This window comes from Capricornis sumatraensis, chromosome 21 (genome assembly GCF_032405125.1).
Source record: "Capricornis sumatraensis isolate serow.1 chromosome 21, serow.2, whole genome shotgun sequence".
Classification (NCBI taxonomy): domain Eukaryota; kingdom Metazoa; phylum Chordata; class Mammalia; order Artiodactyla; family Bovidae; genus Capricornis; species Capricornis sumatraensis.
In genome coordinates, this window is record NC_091089.1 from 27,818,309 (window position 1) to 27,838,764 (window position 20,456).

General features: G+C 33.6%; 1 protein-coding gene across 3 annotated transcripts in view; it reads right to left on the reverse strand.

Moving 5' to 3' along the window:
- Positions 1 to 1,009: 1,009 nt before the first annotated feature.
- RNF138 (ring finger protein 138) overlaps positions 1,010 to 20,456 on the reverse strand; it is a 40,615-nt gene continuing 21,168 nt past the window's right edge. The window contains exons 2-7 of one of the 3 annotated variants that reach the window (XM_068993747.1): positions 17,720 to 17,885; positions 15,798 to 15,913; positions 9,527 to 9,583; positions 6,742 to 6,853; positions 4,939 to 5,046; positions 1,010 to 3,090 (exon numbers count right to left, since the gene is read on the reverse strand). In XM_068993747.1, the coding sequence (XP_068849848.1) occupies positions 3,022 to 3,090; positions 4,939 to 5,046; positions 6,742 to 6,853; positions 9,527 to 9,583; positions 15,798 to 15,913; positions 17,720 to 17,885 (628 nt within the window). In that variant the 3' untranslated portion in view covers positions 1,010 to 3,021. The remainder of the gene's footprint in view (positions 3,091 to 4,938; positions 5,047 to 6,741; positions 6,854 to 9,526; positions 9,584 to 15,797; positions 15,914 to 17,719; positions 17,886 to 20,456) is intronic. The other 2 variants (XM_068993748.1, XM_068993749.1) reach the window with 2 other exon arrangements.

The window sequence follows — 20,456 nt, forward strand, 5'->3', positions numbered from 1 at the left end:
TTTTAGAATCAACTCTCTAGCTTTTCTGTTCTGGAAAAAAGACAAGTTATTGTAGGCAGCTGTAGACTAAAAACTGATGTACAAATTTCAAAATAATATTGAACAAAAGTAGCCAGATAAAGATTATAAAAACAGGGAAAACAATTTGTGATGTTAGTGATGAGTTGGCAATCAAATAAGAGGACTTATGGGATTCTCTGTATCCTCTTTTAATCTTTTGATAAAACTCATTTCTATTCCCCATCTTCTTCAGAACTGCAATAACTAGAAAATTACATTGTAAACTAAGTGGTATCACAGAATGAGCTTTTAATTCATGTTTCTATTAGTTTTATACTATATGTATTCACATGTATTCTGGGCCACACCTTTTCTACAAATATCACCACTTCCAGAGAGGTTTTATTCTTTGAGTAGCAGCCCTAAGGGGTACCTATCAAGTTATGATTCACTGAAGATTGTAATACTTACAAAGCATGCGACAGTTATATGACATTGTGTTTGGCAATACATTCTTATAACCCTGATACCTTATTTAAGGGTAACTTTTCCATTTAAAAATGTCTGTTAACCAGTTAACTAGCTTTCTGAAAACCCTGCTGTGTGAACACTTGATAAAATAGCTTTATAAGTTGATTAACATTTGAAATAAAGATAAAACAGGTTTGTAAAGTTACTCCCAACATACACCATCATCAGCATGTGGTAGCTTTCTCCTATCCACGTTTTTAAATGCAAAATAAGGGGTTATCTCCTACATGTCTTCCAGGGTGAGTTATGAGAGTTAAATGCTATCATGTTTGCCTCTAGACAAAATTTTAATTAGACACACAAGTAGGAGAAAACCATGTTTAATTGAAAAATAAAGCAATACATCTCAAATAAGACTGCTTAACAACATCAACTTTTGAGGCCTGTTAAGTGGTATTGTGAAATTTAGGTGTAAAGTATCAACAGTTTCCTCTCTATTCCTAAACCACTAATCAAAGGATGGGAGGTTTTCAACAAATATTTCCATACTGAGGAGTTCCCAGGTAACAGCAAGTAAAAGTTGGTATTTTCCTTATGAAAAAACTTTTATGAAAGACACACAAGACAATAAAATGATATTTAACTAATCCACAAACTTCAAAACACAATTTCATCAAGCTGATCTCTACAGTTTTCCTTTAAAGACGTTCTCAAATCTCTGAACAGTTTTACTTGACATACGGGAAGTATTAAATTCTGAAACAAAGTACTAAAGTTATTGCTTTAAACTGGAAAAATCTATGGTCAAAAGTCTTTTTTAAAAAAAGAGTTCATTAAACAGCTATTCCTATAATTACACTCATATAACTGCAGAGAAACGTTCAACCACATAGGAAACATCACTCTTTAGGATGACAGAAACAAGGCGTATGTTAAGATGTATGGCTTTTTTGGTGATTGCTATTACTACCCATAAATAAAGTCATTACTGTTTGACTGAAAAAGGTTTTTACAAAACTCTGTTTCAAAATTAACATTTTTATTAAATCAAGTTAAAAAAACATTCACTGTAGAAAAGTCAACAAGGGTTTTAACAAAACCAAAATATACCTTTTTATACAACATATGTATATATTAGCAGCAAACTACTTCTGAGATTTTATGTCCTTTTAGTTATTTATTTTAAAGAAAGCATAAACAATTATATTAGTATGGAATGTCAGCTAATCCACTCTTCAGCTTTATTCTGTGATTTGGGCCTTCTAGTACAAGTTATTTTATGACTTTCATTAATGAATACTAAGAATGAACTCAATTTTGACTAAAATGTAGTGAAACAGAGTGGCTGGTAGGATCCATCTCACTACTATAGTCCCGCATTATCTTTCAGATAACAAATGAGCACCATATAAACATTTAATTGTGTAGGTGTGTAAACTCAATTTTTAAGGTGTCATAGTAGCCAAGTAGACAACTTAGCATTTGACTGTTACTTTAAAAATTTGGTAACATACAAAGTTTTAATCAACTCAGATAAACACATCAACCCCATATTACTAATCCCTTTTAAAAATCTTAATAGAAATTCTGCATATACCCAAATTGCATGCTTTTATGTGTACATACACATACAAAAGTGCATGTATATATACATACACATCTTTAGCTTTGAACAAATTTCTAAATTGAGATGAAGTCAAACCTCTCATTTAAATATATAGAGAGAATGTAATATCACCAACTGCAAGTTTCTAATACAAGTTTCATCATAGCTAACCAGCAATTCTGTTACTGAAAATTCTGAAGCCAAAGAGCTGTAATTCAGCTTACTGTACTTTAGGCTTACAAATTAGTCAGCCAAACAAACAAGATTTGACATTACCAACTGTCCACCAAAGAAATCAATTTTTCTCTTGATATTTCCTTCTAACAGCAAAAAGGAAATATCTATACAATGAGCTTTTGCTTTTTAAAGAGTTAAAATTATTAAAGAAATCTCACTAGTCTTCAAAAATACTAAACATTATATAAATACAACTTTCTTATAGTTGAATTCTTCAGCTAGAATCTGTATTTAAAAAAGTTTCCTTTGGATTGTTTCATTTAGCACTTCAAGTCTCCATTTGCAACTCAAATAACTGGCTCAGTTTTGTTAGGTTTATATTAATCACATCATTCAGAATTTGGTACTATGTTACCTGTGTACAATAATGTCAATGGAAGGAACTGCACTGAATTTCAAAAGCAAGGAAAAATTCAAGAATATGTAATGCAAAAAAGGTAAGTACAATAGGGATTCTCTTTTCACCATTAATGAAATATAATCCTTTTAATGTTTATAAAGATAATGTTCGAAGCTTTATCTTTTAACTTATCAAAAGAATTAAGTTTTTACATGGCCCACCTTTATTTTTCAATTAAAAAACTAAAACAATAGACTGAATTACTTTTATTAATATACACATCAAGTTATTGAAATGGTGACTTCATGTAGTTTTCTCCTTACAGATGGCACTTGCAGGCACAAAGATGCAGAGATGTCTACAGCCTTCAGATGTTTACTTGAAAAGATTCTTCAACCGCAGTTTGATACTGGGTTTCCTCATCTAGCTGAAGATTCTAAAAATGTAACATTAACATGTCAATAGGAAAAACATACTCAATTACTCAATACTTTGCCCAATACATTACACATCTTGATACACATTACATATACTTGAAATTGTTTATGTTACAACAAACTTAAAAAATAAGAACTAAAATTTTAAGTCAGTTATAACTATTTATAAATAGCTAATTAACAAAAGAGAGGATCAACAGAGAATGAAATTTCAGAGTTACAATGCCTGATGCTAACCTGAATTAACAGCATCGTAATCATAATATAAAGATTACAACTAAAGTCCATTCAATCTGATTATACTATTACTTCTTAACTTAAAAAATTCTATTTCCTTTCAATTATGGTCCATGGATGCTTTAAAATAGGCCTCCTCTTTTACAATCTCAAATAATTAAAATTAAATGTTCTTCTGTGGCAAGGTGAAAAAATCTGACAATCAGATCAAAAGTGGTTCACAAAATATATTTTTGTTTTTCCAAATATAATTCTCCAGATGCAGTAACCTTTCTTACATTGAGAATTCAGAATAATCTATAATTATACCATAAAAATGCTAAAATTATCAGACTATACCTGAATTCTACATATAGTTGACTATTTTTATACAGTATCGCTAAAAAGTGCAAATTACACAAAATAAAAATATATATCAAGAATGATGTAATTTCAACACTGGAGGGGCAGAGGAAATATAAATTCTGTTCCTGCCAGTCTCAGAATTGCCCATGCCTGTGCTCACCTAAACATGAAAACAAGTATGAACCTTGTTTTGTCAGGCTGAATCTTAATAAGACTTTTAATTCACTGAAGATGAATAAAATGCAAATTTATAATTAATAAAATAAAAGTCATCTAATTTCTTTTAAACTATCAAGACACATTTCAGAAGTAAAAATTAAATTCATGTTTTGCTCTATAGATCCGTTTTTATATAACTTCCCTCATGTACTCTGTTCAAGCAGTGAACTAAGGCCAGAATCTGCTATTCAGTCTGGCCTTACCCTGGGTCAAGAAGATCCCCTAGAGAAGGGAGCCACTTCACTATTCTTGCCTGAACAATTCCATGGACAGAGGAGTCTGGTGGGCTACAGTCCATGGGGTTGCAGAGTCGGACACAACTGAGTGACTAACACTCTCACTTTCACTACTTAATAAATAAGCTCTGCATTTTTAAAAAGAATGTCTCTCACATGTAGATATTATGAGTTTAACAAGCTACTTACACTACACAAGAAATACATCCTCTAGCTGTCATACCCGGAGAAGGCAATGGCACCCTGCTCCAGTACTCTTGCCTGGGAAATCACATGGACGGAGGAGCCTGGTGGGCTGCAGTCCATGGGGTCGCTAAGAGTCGGATACAACTGAGTAACTTCACTTTCACTTTTCACTTTCATGCATTGGAGAATGAAATGGCAACCCACTCCAGTGTTCTTGCCTGGAGAATCCCAGGGACGGGGGAGCCTGGTAGGCTGCCGTCTATGGTGTCGCACAGAGTCAGACACGACTGAAGCGACTTAGCAGCAGCAGCAGCTGTCATGCCAACTTTACTTTTCTAGCAGGTATAATTTTTCTTAAATCTAGATAATATTCATATAAATCAGCATCTTGTTAATCCAGGGGCTTGCTCGTCCTCTATTAATAATCTCTCTAGTATAGGAGGTAGACAATAAATTCACCACTTACACAAACCAAAGTTCACCTGTTATTATCAAATCAATAGAACTTGCTCTATATCAATCCAACATGATACAGTATTTCACCTCAAAACTCATCCAGACTGAAAGGTTAACGTGACTTCAATGTTTAAAAAGTATTTTCTTAATATTGAAAAATTCACTTACCACAAATTCTCCATAATCAAACTGATGTCTCTGATTTAGATGACTAACAAAATTTCTAGTAACCTGGCTAGGATCTCCCCAAGGAAGAGACACACAAATAGGACACGTCTATAAGAAACAGAATATTTCAAATAAAAAATAATGAAAATAACTCAATATTATTATTGAAAGTATTAAAACAACATGTTACCAAAAATTTTACATGAAGCACTTCTAAGGGCCAAATTTCATACTAGATTATTTCTAGACCAAATTACCTTAGGTAAATTATACTAATCTGACACAACACAATAAAAAGAGAGATATTATATATTCTATTACTTAAATCTGATTATTCTACTTTTTAACAAAAACTGTAATGACAATTATCGTTAATCAGTATGTAATCTCTGTTCAAGGGGCTCTCAAAGCAAGAACACTGAAGTAGTTTGCCATTCCACCATGGACCACATTTTGTCAGAACTCACCACCATGACCCATCTGTCTTGGGTGGCCCTGCACTGCACAGCTCATAATTTCACTGAGTTACACAAGGCTGTGATCCATCTGATCATTTTGGTTAGCTTTCTGTGATTGTGGTTTAAGAAATGCAAAAAGGCAAAATGGTTATCTAAGGAGGCCTTACAAACAGCTGAGAAAAGAAGAGAAGCGAAAGGCAATGGAGAAAGGGACAAATATACCCAACTGAATCCAGAGTTCCAAGGAACAACAAACAGATTTAAGAAAGCTTTCTTAGGTGAACAATGCAAAGAAACAGAGGAAAACAATAGAATGGGAAAGACTAGAGATTTCTTCAAGAAAATCAGAGATACGAAGGGAACATTTCATACAAACATGGGCACAATCAAGGACAGAAAAGGCAAGGACCTAATAGAAGCAGAAGAGATTAAGACGACGTGGCAAGAATACTCAGAACTATACAAAAAAGATCTTAATGATCTGGATAACCATTATGGAATGGTCACTCACCTAAAGTGACCCTATGGACTGTACCCTGCCAGGCTCCTCTACCCATGGGACTCTCTAGGCAAGAATACTGGAGTAGGCTGCCATTTCCTTCTCCAGGGGAATCTTCCTGACCCAGGGATGAAACCCACGTCTCTAATGTCTCCTGCATTGGTAGGTGGGTTGTTTACCACTAAAACCACCATTCTGCAAAGATACAATTTACAAAGCTACCACTCGGTAATGAGTCCTCAGTTCACCTCTCCTTACTTTGCGCTTTTCCAAGCTCTTCTCTTACTTTACCCTCACAATAAGCCTCTCTCTTCTTGTAAGTTAGTTACCGGGATTTTTTTTTAATAACATTTTTTTGTTTTGATGTGGACAATTTTTAGTCTTCACTGAATTTACTACAGTATACTTCTGTTTTATGTTTTGGTTTCTTGGCCACAAGGTATGTGGGATCTCAGAGATCCCGGACCAGGGATTGAACCCCTACCCCTCGCACTGGAAGGCAAGTCTTAACCACTGGACTGCTACAGAAGTTCCTGAAGGTGAAGGTGAAGGTGAAGTCGCTCAGTCGTGTCTGACTCTTTGCGACCCCATGGACTGGTAACCTACTAGGCTTCTCCATCCATGGGACTCTCCAGGCAAGAATACTGGAGTGGATTGCCATTTCCTTCTCCAGAATTTTAAGTATCTCATTTGGCTTCATAGTTATCAATCTTTTGATGACAAAATATACCTTACTGATAATGTCCCATCTAAATTTAAATTAACCACTGTCCCTTGTACACATGAAGGGAAATAAATAGAACAGCATACCTTAAACAGAAGACTGTCATAAACACACATACTTACCACAGGAACTATCTGAAATAGGTGATTACTGTTACAATGATCCAGTAAACGCTGTCTGGTAAAATTTGATTCTTGACACAAGGGACACTTAAAGGTAGGATGCCCAGAAGAACTATAAAACAATTTTAAATGAAGCATACTGAATTTGAAATTGTAAGAATGATGCACTCCTATTTTTTGATCAATTACTATTTCTTTCTTTAAAAGTTACAATTATTAAACTAATCAAAGATTCTCTCATTTTTTGAAAACTATGTTTTCAATAAATAATCTACAAAAGATATTTCCAAACAATCTCAGTTTACAGTTCTCTTATTGTCTAGGAAACTTTTTCATGGTGCCTCTAAAATAGGCCTTAACAAAAAGAAAAACAAACCCAGTTGTCCCATTTATTAAGTAGATTTGAACCACTTAATTCAGTCATTAATGTAACCAATATATATCACTGTATATCCCTTGAAAATTTTAAATATTCCATGGTGTCCCAGTATGGGAACACCATATCTAGGAAATTAAAATTTTTAAAAGACTTCCATGAATATGGTATATAACTTTAATTTATCCTAGTTTCTAAGAATATACACACAAAATTCACAGAAAAATGAAAACATCAATTATCAGAATGATCAACATTTCAAAATATTTTGAGGATCATACATCACTGCCTTTTAATCCCTCAATTTCAGCAAGGGACACTTCAACACTGACAACTTTGCATAGATTATGCATGGAAGAAACCTGACCACAGTGACACAGAAAAGCTACTTCTAATTTAATGTGATCCACAAAGCAACTGATGCCTTTCTAAACTGCTAACTTCCAGCATTATGTCTGAAGACTTAACTGAATTTAAAATTTTTAATTTAAAAATCCATCATTGGAGAAATGTCTGTTTAGTTCTTTGGCCCATTTTTTGATTGGGTTATTTTTCTGGAATTGAGCTGCAAGAGTTGCTTGTATATTTTTGAGATTAATTCTTTGTTGGTTTCTTCATTTGCTATTATTTTCTCCCATTCTGAAGGCTGTCTTTTCACCTTGCCTATAGTTTCCTTCACTGTGCAAAAGCTTAAATTAGGTCCCATTTGTTTATTTTTGCTTTTATTTACATTACTCTGGGAGATAGGTCATAGAGGATCCTGCTATGGTTTACGTCAGGGAGTGTTCTGCCTATGTTTTCCTCTAGGAATTTTATGGTTTCTGGTCTTACATTTAAATCTTTAATCCATTTTGAGTTTATTTTTGTGTATGGTATTAGAAAGTATTCTAGTTTCATTCTTTTACAAGAGGTTGACCAGTTTTCCCAGCACCACTTGTTAAAGAGACTGTCTTTTCTCCATTGTATATTCTTGCCTCCTTTGTCAAAGATAAGGTGTCCATATGTGTGTGGATTTATCTCTAGGCTTTCTATTTTGTTCCACTGATCTATATTTCTGTCTCTGTGCCAATACCATACTGTCTTGATGGCTGTAGCTTTGTAGTATAGCCTGAAGTCAGGCAGGTTGATTTCTCCAGTTCCATTCTTCTTTCTTAAGATTGCTTTTGCTATTCGAGGTTTTTTGAATTTCCATACAAATTGTGAAATTATTTGTCCTAGTTCTCTGAAAAATACCATTGGCAGCTTGATAGGGACTGCACTGAATCTATAGATTGCTTTGGGTAGTATACTCATTTTCACTATATTGATTCTTCCAATTCATGAACATGGTATATTTCTTCATCTATTTGTATCATCTTTGATTTCTTTCATCAGTGTTTAATAGTTTTCTATACATAGGTCTTTTGTTTCTTTAGGTAGCTTTATTCCTAAGTATTTTATTCTTTTCATTGCAATGGTGAATGGAATTGTTTCCTTAATTTCTCTTTCTGTTTTCTCATTGTTGGTGTATCGGAATGCAAGGGATTTCTGTGTTAATTTTATATCCTGCAACTTTACTATATTCACTGATTAGCTCTAGTAATTTTCTGGTGGAGTCTTTAGGGTTTTCTACGTAGAGGATCATGTCATTTGCAAACAGTGAGAGTTTTACTTCTTTTTTTCCGATCTGGATTCCTTTTATTTCTTTTTCTTCTCTGATTGCTGCGGCTAAAACTTCCAAAACTATGTTGAATAGTAGTGGTTAGAGTGGGCATCCTTGTCATGTTCCTGACTTTAGGGGAATTGCTTTTGACGAACGGATAAGAAAGCTGTGGTAAATATACAGAATGGAATATTACTCAGCTATTAAAAAGAATGCATTTGAATCAGTTCTAATGAGGTGGATGAAACTGGAGCCTATTATATACAGCGAAGTAAGTCAGAAAGAAAACACCAATACAGTATATTAACACATATATATGGAATTTAGAAACATGGTAACGATGATCCTATATGCGAGACAGCAAAAGAGACACAGATGTAAAGATGAGATTTTTGGACTCTGTGGGAGAAGGCAAGGGTGGGATGATTTGAGAGGATAGCATTGAAACATGTATATTATCATATGTGAAACAGATCGCCAGTCTAGGTCTGATGCATGAGACAGGGTGCTGAGGGCTGGTGCACTGGGATGACCCTGAGGGATGGAATGGGGAGGGAGTTGGGAGGGGGGTTCAGGATGGGGGACACATGTATACCCATGGCTGATTCATGTGAATGTATGGCAAAAACCACCACAATGTAAAGTAATTAGCCTCCAATTAAAACAAACTTTTTAAAAAATTAAAATAAAAATAAAAAATAAAAAAATCCATCAGTACAAAGTGATAAGTATTATTTACCAAAGTAATAGAAATTTCCAAAGCTTACCCTGTATTCTCTTGGTAAGTTTCTATGTTATCAGATGCAGATGTTTCACTCCTGTTACTAAAGAATCATTGGTGGGGGGTGGGGGAAAGAAGAGAAGTTAATACCTCAAGTAATAAAGCACGACACAGATTCATTACCTGCTAATGAAGACAACTAGTCTGAATTTGTTTGAAAAGTCTGAACTTCAAATAGTTCTGAACTATGATATAATTATGGCATTAATTATTTTTTAAATAAATTCTGGTAAGAAGACTGCTTATGATGTCCTTATCATATCCTCTAAAACTTAACTTAGACATAGTTACAATAGTATAGAGAATACAGAATTCTGCAGAATTATCTTAAATCCACAACATGAATATTTCCCCAGGTCCTTTAGACTTTCACATTAACAGACTCTCTACCTCTACCTGGACTAGTGAGTTTTTGAATGCTGGGGCAGGATCAAGAATTTGTGAACTTTCTGGCTTGTAACTAGGACATAGCTTAAGGCTGCAGCATCCAAAAAGGAGTAGGTTAAGAAAATATTTGAATGTTCACTGTTTATATTTTCCAAAAAGGAATTAGGCTTTCTGACATTTAACACAGAGAATAACTTGATGTCCTCACTCGGACCCCATTCCAGTGTCGTGTGTCACTTGCAGTATTAGAGAAAATCCTGAGAAAGGTGGGCATGCTATAGGGGTTGTCACCTATGCATTACAGAATTTCATCAATGTAGTCAATTTTATAAAAGCAAGATCTTTCAATAGCAGAAACATTAAAATAAAAATGAGATAGGCAGTGGACCAAAAAACTGTACCACACAAGAGCTTTGCTTACATCTGAGTACCAGAGTTAAAGAGTTATAAAGCTTAGAAAATTGATTATTCACTTTTCTTTTACCAGAATGACAAGCAATACTGTATCATCTACCTAACAGATGTTCTCCAATGACAGTCATTTACCTTCTGGGAAAATACTGTTGTTGTGTCTCCACACATATTCTCCACAAGGAAGATTCCCTGATTTCATACTCAAATAGAAGATTATTAACCACTATTTTGTATCTTTTTAGCAGTTATTCATCTGTTTCTGCAGGTAAAGGTGGAAACTAAAAACTGCTTTTAAAATAAATTTAAACTATGGAGATTATTACATTCATTAAAAGGATGTTAAGACTTTAGCAAAAACAGGATGCCACCTGTTTTTTTAATATCTATACCTGGTAACAGATTTTGAAACTGTTTTCAAGTCTTCCAAATAAATATAATCATTGGGTTTTGAACATACCCTTATAAAACATTTATAAAAACTTCCAAATGGTTTGTAAGAACAACTATAACATCAAAGAAGATAAAAAATTTCAACAAAAGCCCTTCTGAGATTCATCAAACAGGACTGAAAAATACAGGAATCTCAACCTATGACATATTTCTTCCATTTGGATCTATTATTTTCTGTGTTGTAGCTATCTTTTTCAGCCATGATAGTCATCAAGACCAAGTATCAGTAATCTAAAGATTTGAATCTAAATCTTTAAATTATTGTCACTGTATTAAATCAAGATTTTAAGAAATTTTAGAAATCAGTCAGCAAATTGTTTTCAATAAAAACAGTATTAAAACAAAGAATGAAAATATTTTGTACCATTAAATAAAGCAGTTATTTTTTAACTGGTGGAAAATTGCTTAAATATTTTGTGTTGGTTTCTGCTGTGCAAACTTCTCTTTAAAGTAACTTTTTCATCTTAAGCATTTGCATGTTTTATAAAATAAAGTATCAATCAGTACTATAAAATACATGTTTAGTCTTAAACACACATATACTGGGAGTATATTCTCAATTTTTTTCACTGGTAGGATACACAATCACAAAATTTCCAATTCAAAGCACTTTAATATCAAAGTTAATGCCCTTTTAAAATGCTTTTCCCCTCTAACTCCTCTTACAGTTTCTCTACTTTCCATTATTACTTAGTTATCATCATCATTCTAGCCCTTCCTGACTATCCTGTATCATGCCTACACTACTACTAGTTGCCTACTCATATATTCTAGAAACGTACAAATGAGCTCAACAGTACTTATGTATGGCAAAACCAATACAATATTATAAAGTAATTAACCTCCAATTTAAAGAAATAAATTTATATTTAAAAATAAATAAATAAAATTTTTTAAAAAAGAATACCTATTACTGGCAACCACATTATCAATTTTTAAAAAACAACCATTTTATCTGATACAGAAAAACCATTCAATAAAATTCAACCTCCATAAATGGAAACAAAAACAAAAAAACCCTCTGATCACCCACAATGCTTTTAAAAATACAAATGCCTAAACTTAAATAGCAGACTATCTGGGAATGGAGCCAGACACATATACTTTTATAACCACATAAAAGATTCTAATTTGAGTAAGAACTACTCAATGGAGAAATCTTAAAATTCAGGATGACATAATCACAGAACAGATGAAGAGTACCTATGTTTAAAAAACTGTAGTAAACTATACTTAATAATCAAATTTTAGACACATTCCCACTAAATCAAGAATTTTTAAAAGGTACCTGTTATATAATACTGATAGAGATCCTATTTAATGCAATAAATCAAGTATGAAATAAAGTAGTAAGAAACAAACTGTACTGACAAACTAAATAAGTTTCTATGTAATAAATCCAAAAGAATACATAGGAAAACTATTCTGAACTATTAGAACTAGTCACCAAGGTTTCTAAATACAAAATTACATAAAAATCCTTAATATTACTACTCACTAGTAAAAGCCACTTAGATTACAAAATGAGAAAAAAAGATCTATTTGTACAGCAACAAAAACTAAAGGCTTTCCTAGCAACTAACATTTTCACTGTCACTACTACTAGGAAAAGATGTGTGTGTGTGCGTGTGTGCGTATGCGTGTGCACGTACGCTCAGTTGTGTCTAACTCTTTGCCACCCCTCAAGCCCACCAGGCTCCTCTGTCCATGGGATTCTCCAGGAAAGAACACTGGAGTGGGCTGACATTTCCTTCTCCAACACAGGCATTGAACTCATGTCTCTTGAGTCTCCTGCACTGGCAGGCAGGCTCTTTACCATGAGCACCACCTGGGAAGCCAGGAAAGGATACACTAGAACATATTCATGTGTGCTCTAAATGGACTTCTTTTAGCACATTTTTTTTAACGGAGAGACAAACAGATGGGAAACAGTGGGAAAAATAAGTATCATATGATGCCAATTCTCTCCAAATTAATATGATTTCAGTAAATTCAAACAATGCTGCCAATTAAAATCTCTACAGAGATTTTCTGGAAGCTCAAAAGTCTGATCCTAAAATTCATGGGGAATAGCAAAGAGCTAAAAATAAGAGAAACAATTTAATAAGTACAACAAGGAGGAAAACTTTCCCTAACTGATCTGATATTAAAACCTATTGTTAAAGCCACAATAATTAATGTAACATGGTTCTTGAGGAATAAATGAAGCAACACAACAGAATAGAGATGTATAGGACCAAAATGGCATCATAAATCAGTGGGAAAGAATGGACTCCTCAATGAATGGTACTAGGACAAATAGTTATCACCTGGGGAAAACTTTTCCTACCTCACATACATCTGAAACAAATGCACAGGATATAAACATCATGAATAAGACTAGGAAGCCCATTCTATTAATACTAGATTAAAAAAAAGACAAGTAAACAGGATAGACTTCAGAGTAAGTAACACTTGGTCTAAGTTTTCTAAGAGAAGAAAAAGTCCACTAGCTGGCAAAGAGTATGGGTTAGAATGGTGGCGAAAGAATGGAGATGATGCAATGACAATCATTATGATGATGATGATAATTAAAAACTAACATTTAGGGAATTCCCTGGAGGTCTAGTGGTTAGGGGGCTTCCCTTGTGGCTCAGTTGGTAAAGAATCTGTCTGCAATGTGGGAAACCTGGATTCGATTCCTGGGTTGGGAAGATCCCCTGGAGAAGGGAAAGGATACCCACTCCAGTATTCTAGCCTGGAGAATGCCATGGACTAAGTCCATGGGGTCGCAAAGAGTCAGACACAACTGAGCAACTTTCGAAACTAGTGGTTAGGACTCTGGGACTTTCACTGCTGAGACTGCAGGTTCAATCCCTGGTCAAGGAACTAAGATTCCACAAGCTGCGTGGTGTGACCAAACCAGAAAACAAGAAAGAAAAAAAAAGCTTAACATTCATTGTTTTACCTGTATTAACCTATTTATTGACTCCCAATCCAATAAGGTGTTAAATAGTATCATCATTACCCCTTTCTCTTTCAAACAAATGAGAAAACTGAGGTATACTTTCTTGCCAAACTCATACAATTAGTAAAGGAAAGAGCCTGGTACCCAGGCAGTCTGGTTCCAAGCCTTCATATTTAACAACTAAGTTATTCCGTTTTTCAAGAATGGAAAGGATATGGTGGGAATAATTCAACATAGCTAAGGCACGTGATGCAGTAATGAGTGACCAAGAAAGCCAAAGGCTAAAAAAGAAAGGTGAGTGCAGATAAGAAAGGGCTTTAGAACAAGGGATTTTGTCTTATTAAGCTAGTTGCTGAATTAGATCACTGAACTCCTTGAGAATTTGATATTTTCTCTCCAGAAAAATGTACATAGTACATACACACAAAATGGCAGTTTAGGTAGTTCACAGAGCTGTTACTGGCCCATGGAATTCAGGATGAGAAACACTGCAATGGGGGCATGGGAAGTCATTAACAAGGTACAGAGGGAAGCTACAAAGAGAAAAAGGTCAGAGCCACACTTTTGAAATACACTTTGACAACAGCAGGCAGAACAGACTAATGGAGGACCACCAACTAAAAGAATACTCAACAGGTCAAGTGAGAGATGATGGAGACTTGATGGGAAAGTGACAATAGGGTAGAAGGAGAATACAGATAAGGAATACTGCAATTACCTAAGACCAGCTGGATCTGGGGAATAAGAGGGAAGAAGGCAAGTCTCATGAGAAGAAAACTGAGTTATTTAACAAGTCAAGACTGCCCAAATCATATACTAGGAACTTTGCTAAGAGACAGAGACATGATTATTGAACAAGACAAAGATAATCCCTGCACTTAAGAATAATCTACTGAGTTAATAAAAAATTGTTGAGTAATTCCACTGCAGCAGAAGTATAACTTAAAAAAAAAAAAATCAGAAGGAATGAACCTAAGGGGAGAAAAAGAAAAAAAAAAAAATCACAAAATAGGAGTGACCAATTTCATCCAATGACACTGAGCCCAGTAAAACGAGAAGACTAGTAACCTAAAAAACAAGTAATCAAAAAATTATTAAAAACCTTTACCAGAACAGTTTTAACTAAAGAGAAGAAGCTTTATGATAGTATGAGTGCTTATGAGTGGTTAAATTACTGAAAATTAGCAACATGTAAAATGAAATGCTACTAAAATAAAATCTTAAAGACTTTGCTTAACATATCGTCTCCTGGGAGCCTTTTTATAAAACTGTCAATACTGCCTTTCTTTACACAATTGTGTGTGCTTGCTGTTGATTTTTTAAAAAATTAAACACCTCATTATTTCGAGATAATTGCATAGGTGATAATACTATAAAGAAAACAAAAGAATGAATAACCCAAAAAAGAGGATAGTGGTTATCTCTGGGAGTATGGGGTTCAAATGGAGGATGGGCATACAAGGAGACTCTAAGGGGCTGGAAAATGCTATATAATTTTTGATTTCAGTTAGTGAATAACCAGGGATTTGCTTTGCGACTAACTTTTAAACCACACATGTGCATTCTGGCCATTCTTATGCATAAAATACATTTCATAAAAATGTTTAATATACATAAACCTGATACAATAAGATATATATCAAACCAAAACCTAGCTTTAAAAGATTTGAGACTAACATGGAACTAATAATAGTACCAAGTCTCACTTTTACATGATATTTTATATCAAAATAAAGATTTCAAACTAGTAAAAAGATTCTAGCTTACAAACACATTACTAAAAAGGGATTTCCTCTAGTTTTCAAGTAATTTCAGCTGCAGAAGAAAATACCTTCAATTCACAAATCTATTTTTCACTCAGACATGGAAATTTTCTTAAAATAATTTTTACTTAAGCTTAAGTTGAGCACAAAGTCAATTTCCCAGATTCAATTTAACATGTGTCAAACTTAAGAAGACACGCAATTTAAAAACATAAACACACATAAATAAAACAAACAATACCTTATACAGCCTCCACCAAATTTCCATTTTAACTATAAAAATAAATATTGCTTACCTGTTTCCTACTGAATCTTGAGAGATCTGAAAGTTTGGAATGATAGAAGAAACACCATATTCATCTTGATACTTCTTACAAGATTTGTAATGATGTCTCATGCGATAGAATTTAATCTGTAAATTATTGATTAAAAAAGCAATGTGACTTTCAAAAGAACAAACATTATATGATTCCATTCATATAAGGCAGAAGAGAATTCAGAGAGATAATGCAGAACATAGGTTACTAGATGGGGTGGGGAAGATGGCGGGGCAGGGGAACAGCAAGTTACAAGTTAACAGATACAGATTTTCTGTTTGGGATGATGAAAAAATTCTGGAAATAGATAATGGTGACTGTTACACAATGCAGTGAATGTACTTAATACCACTGTATTGTACACTTAAAAATGGTGTGTTTTCTACCTTACCATTCATAATAGTGCACTAACTGTTCACTTGATGCCTCATTAAATTGTGTATATATGTGTGTACATATATATAATACATATATCATATACATGTTTTCTTAGCAAATGGAAATATAGGTAGATATTTATTATATAAAAAATAAGGTTTACCATGATCTTTCACTTATTAAAAAAAAAAACTAAGAAAAGGCTATTTTACATTATGCATTTTCACCATATTAAAAAATAAATTTAAAAATCTTTAATGTATTGTGACTTTTAGTTTAAAAGGGAACTCATTAAGATTTGAGACACTGCCAACAAGAGGAGAAAAATAAGACAAAAACAGGTAAGTAAATAATCATGTCAATGTATGGCAAAACCAATACAGTATTGTAACGAAAAATAAAGTAAAAATAAAATTTTTTAAAAAATCCATTTAAACAAGAGACTTTTTTAAGTAAATTAATTCTAAAAATAAGAAGTTTCTGTCCATCAGATGCAGAGAAAATGGAGATGAGTCCAACAGTCCATAAACTCACCCTATAAATTAATAAATAATTTTATATTTGAAAAAATATTAATAGACACAAAATAATATTAAAAGTATTAAGAAGTTACCTCATGGCACTAGGCATATTTTTCTTTCTTTAACTACTGTAACCTGGCAGAGTTAGAAAATGCTTTAAAAAACTAAGTTCCCAAATTAACACTTGGAACATTTTTCAGTTTCTCTCTAAGGAGTAGAGCCAGAAATCTCAAGTATATTTTCCAACTTCACTTCATTGCCTTGTCAATTAACACCTCCCTCAAAGAGATGGAAAATCAGGTATGTCTTGTGTGAATGCATAAAACACCAATTGGTTTTGCTCAATGACTTTATTTGCTGTTTGAGAAAGTGGCTGTGATAAATCTATAAATAAGCCAATATACTCAAAGCCTAACTACCTCTACCATTTCACTCCCTCTCCAAATGACAAAATAAAATCCAGATTGGAGAATTAATGTCGCTTATTTGCCAATACCTGATTTTTCCCATCTGTTCCTTAAAAAGTAAGGAGTTTTCTGCCAAATACTTCGTGATTTTTTTAGATAAACACATATATATCCAAGTAGAGTGGGCAGTTAGAGTTCCCCTTGGCTACATAATCCATTTGGCCCATTTCTAGAGGCAAAATGACAATAATAATGCTACCAGAAAAACTACTGAAGAACTGAAAGTGTACCAGAAATGGGGTTTAAGGGAGTTAAATGCCAGTTTGTTCATTCAGTTTAGTAGGTAAATCAAGAGTGATTATTTTGAAAAAATGCCATGCTAAACGTTATGGCAAATTCAAGGACGTATCTTCTGGTCTCTGTTCTCAGTAAGTTTATTATCTAGTAAGATCTACAGCCATAGCTTTTCTGGCCTTTTTTACCCTATTCTCAGCCTAAATAATTTCTCTTCAAAACAGTACACACCAAGATAATTCAATCAGAAATTTCAGAACAGAAGTTTGACTTTCAGAGAACTATATCACATTTACTCTACCTGTTTTGCACAGCATCTGCAGCTACCAGAAAATTTCCTCATGATATTTTCAAGGTCTAAGGCCCGTTCAGGACATGCTCTCTCTCTTCTAGTCACATTTCCACGACAGAGGGGACAATGTATTCCACTTTCTCTCATTGCAGTCAGGAAACACTTTCTACAGAAACTAAACCAAACATATGTGACACATTACTACAGGAAAAAGTATTCTTTTCATTTTGATGATTAAACACAGCAGTTATGAATACGTAATAATGCTAGGGTATTTGTATGTCAATAAATCTAGAATTTTTAAACTATATATTAATTTCTCAGTATAAAACTAGTGTCTGGACTAGATGGGAATATAAAAGAAGCTACACATAAGTCTTTTAATTTTTAACATACTACAGGAAAAATAAATATTATATAACATTATCAGAGAAAGCATGGTACAAAAAAGTGACTGAATCTTATCCTGTGTTGCTTAGCAGCTGTGTGATTTTTAGGCGACACACTCCCCTAACAAAATGAGAGAAATGGACCACACATGAGCTTTTGTCTCAAACTGATATACCTCAAGATGTTGTTCTACATGATATGAATATGTCTCCTACAGAAACCTATTTCAGAGACTGAAGTATTCAAAGCAATTAAGGTTTCTCTGCTACAGAAACCTAATGATGCCCAAACTTCTGTGGTCAAGATATATGAAAATTCCCACAATATGCAATGGTACATAATTTGAGAAATACTTGAGAATCCATCTAGTTCTAAATATATATAACCAACATTCTAATTGCAACCAAATTCACCAAAATCTTCTCCCCTGACCTAAACAAATACCAAAGTTGAATCTCTTGCTTTTAGAAAAAACAGATAAAAATCACAGCTTTCTCTATCTGGGATCCAGAATCATTTAATCCAAACCCCTATAAATACAAATACAAATCTTTCACATCTATACTATCAAAAGTGGAGAGGTAAAAGTATGATAACATATCACTCTGAGTTTCTCAACTATGTGGCACTGAACAAGTGACTCTTCTTTAAAATCAGTTTCCTCACACATACAATAATGTTTCTATGTATACTTGACAGGCTTGTTCAGAGAATTAAGACAGGTCATGTAGTCTTACTATGTGTATAAAAACGTTTACTACAGTACTTTTGACAGTCAGGAAAGTGCTCAATAAATATAAGGTAACATCACAAAGGTAGCACAGAAGAGATCACAATACATTAAAACATTAAAAATACTCATCATAACCAAGAGTCTTGCAAAACAAACTAGATGGGAGATTTTTTTTTTCAGTTGTCAAAACACTAGTTTTTAAAAATAATAATAATAGACATAAAGGAGAGAAAAATTTATAAGTGCTCTATATTTCTAAACTGCAACTTGCCAAGAAATAACAAAATCCTTACTGAAGATGTTCCAAAACTCTGAATGCCATTTTCAGCTTTATTAACTACAGTTACAAAAACCATCATCTTTAAATTTGTTTAAATTAAAAACTGAAATTTTGTTTACATTTTTTGGTAAATTTTTAGTACAACATATTTTAATTCTTTATTTCAATGTTTTCATTCTTTAATCAGAGGGACTGTTAAAAAGAAAAAAGGAGAGGAAGAGTCAAACAAAAAAAAAGCCCATAAGACTAACTGGAACAATAGTCTAGATCATGATACGGTCTACATTAAGGCAGAGGTAGGAAGGAGGAATAGAGGATCACTATTTTAGAAATATAGTTATCAATGTCTATGATCCTGTATGAAGGGAATGTCCTAAGTTAAAAAATAAAATATGACTTTTTGACAATTACTTGTGGGAGAATGAGAAAGAAAAGCATTTCTGATTTTGAAGACTGAGTAAAAAGTACCTGTATTAACCAAGTTAAGAAACACTGGAAGAGAAGAGTGAGTAAAAGGTGACAGTATTAACCAAGTTGAGAAATACTGGAAAAGTTGGTTTGACGGAAAACTACAAATTTAAAGCACCTACAAAAACCTCAATGCACAATATCCAGTAAACAAGTAGAAAGATGGATATGAAAATTAGGGAGAATATATGGAGAGCAGACAAGGTGAGACGAACACTAAAGAAACAATCTAGAGAAATATAAACATTTAAAGGAAGGTTTGAAGAACCAGAAGAACTAAGAGTAAATAATGTTATAGAAGCCCAGTGTAGTAAACTAACAAAAAGAAATAGTAATTAAAGAGATAAAGGTAAAGCCATCACCAAACTATGAAGCTTAACATTTCTCTTTAAATAAAAATTGAAACTGCCAAGCTTCCCTTAGTGGCTCAGTGCTAAAGAATCCACCTGCCAATGTGGGAGACACAGGTTCCATCCCAGATCCAAGATCCCACCTGCCACAGAGCAACTAAGCCCATGTGCTACAGCTACTAAGCCTGTGTTCTGGAGCCCAGGAGCCACAACTACTGAGCCCATGTGCCACAACTAAAGAGTCAATGTGCAGCAACTACCGAAGAACAGGCATGACTGCTCATGCTTCACAAGAGAAGCCACAGCAATGAGAAGCCTGCACACGCCAACTGGAGAGTGGCTCCCATTCACCGCAATTAGGAAAAAAAAGGCCCACACAGCAACAAAGCCCCAATACAGCCATCAATAGATATACATAAAAAATTATTTTTTTGAAAAATTGAAACTAAGTTCGTATTAACAAAATTCATTACAAAAAAGATAACCATGCATAAAATTGATGGTGCATGAATGAACAAAATGAAG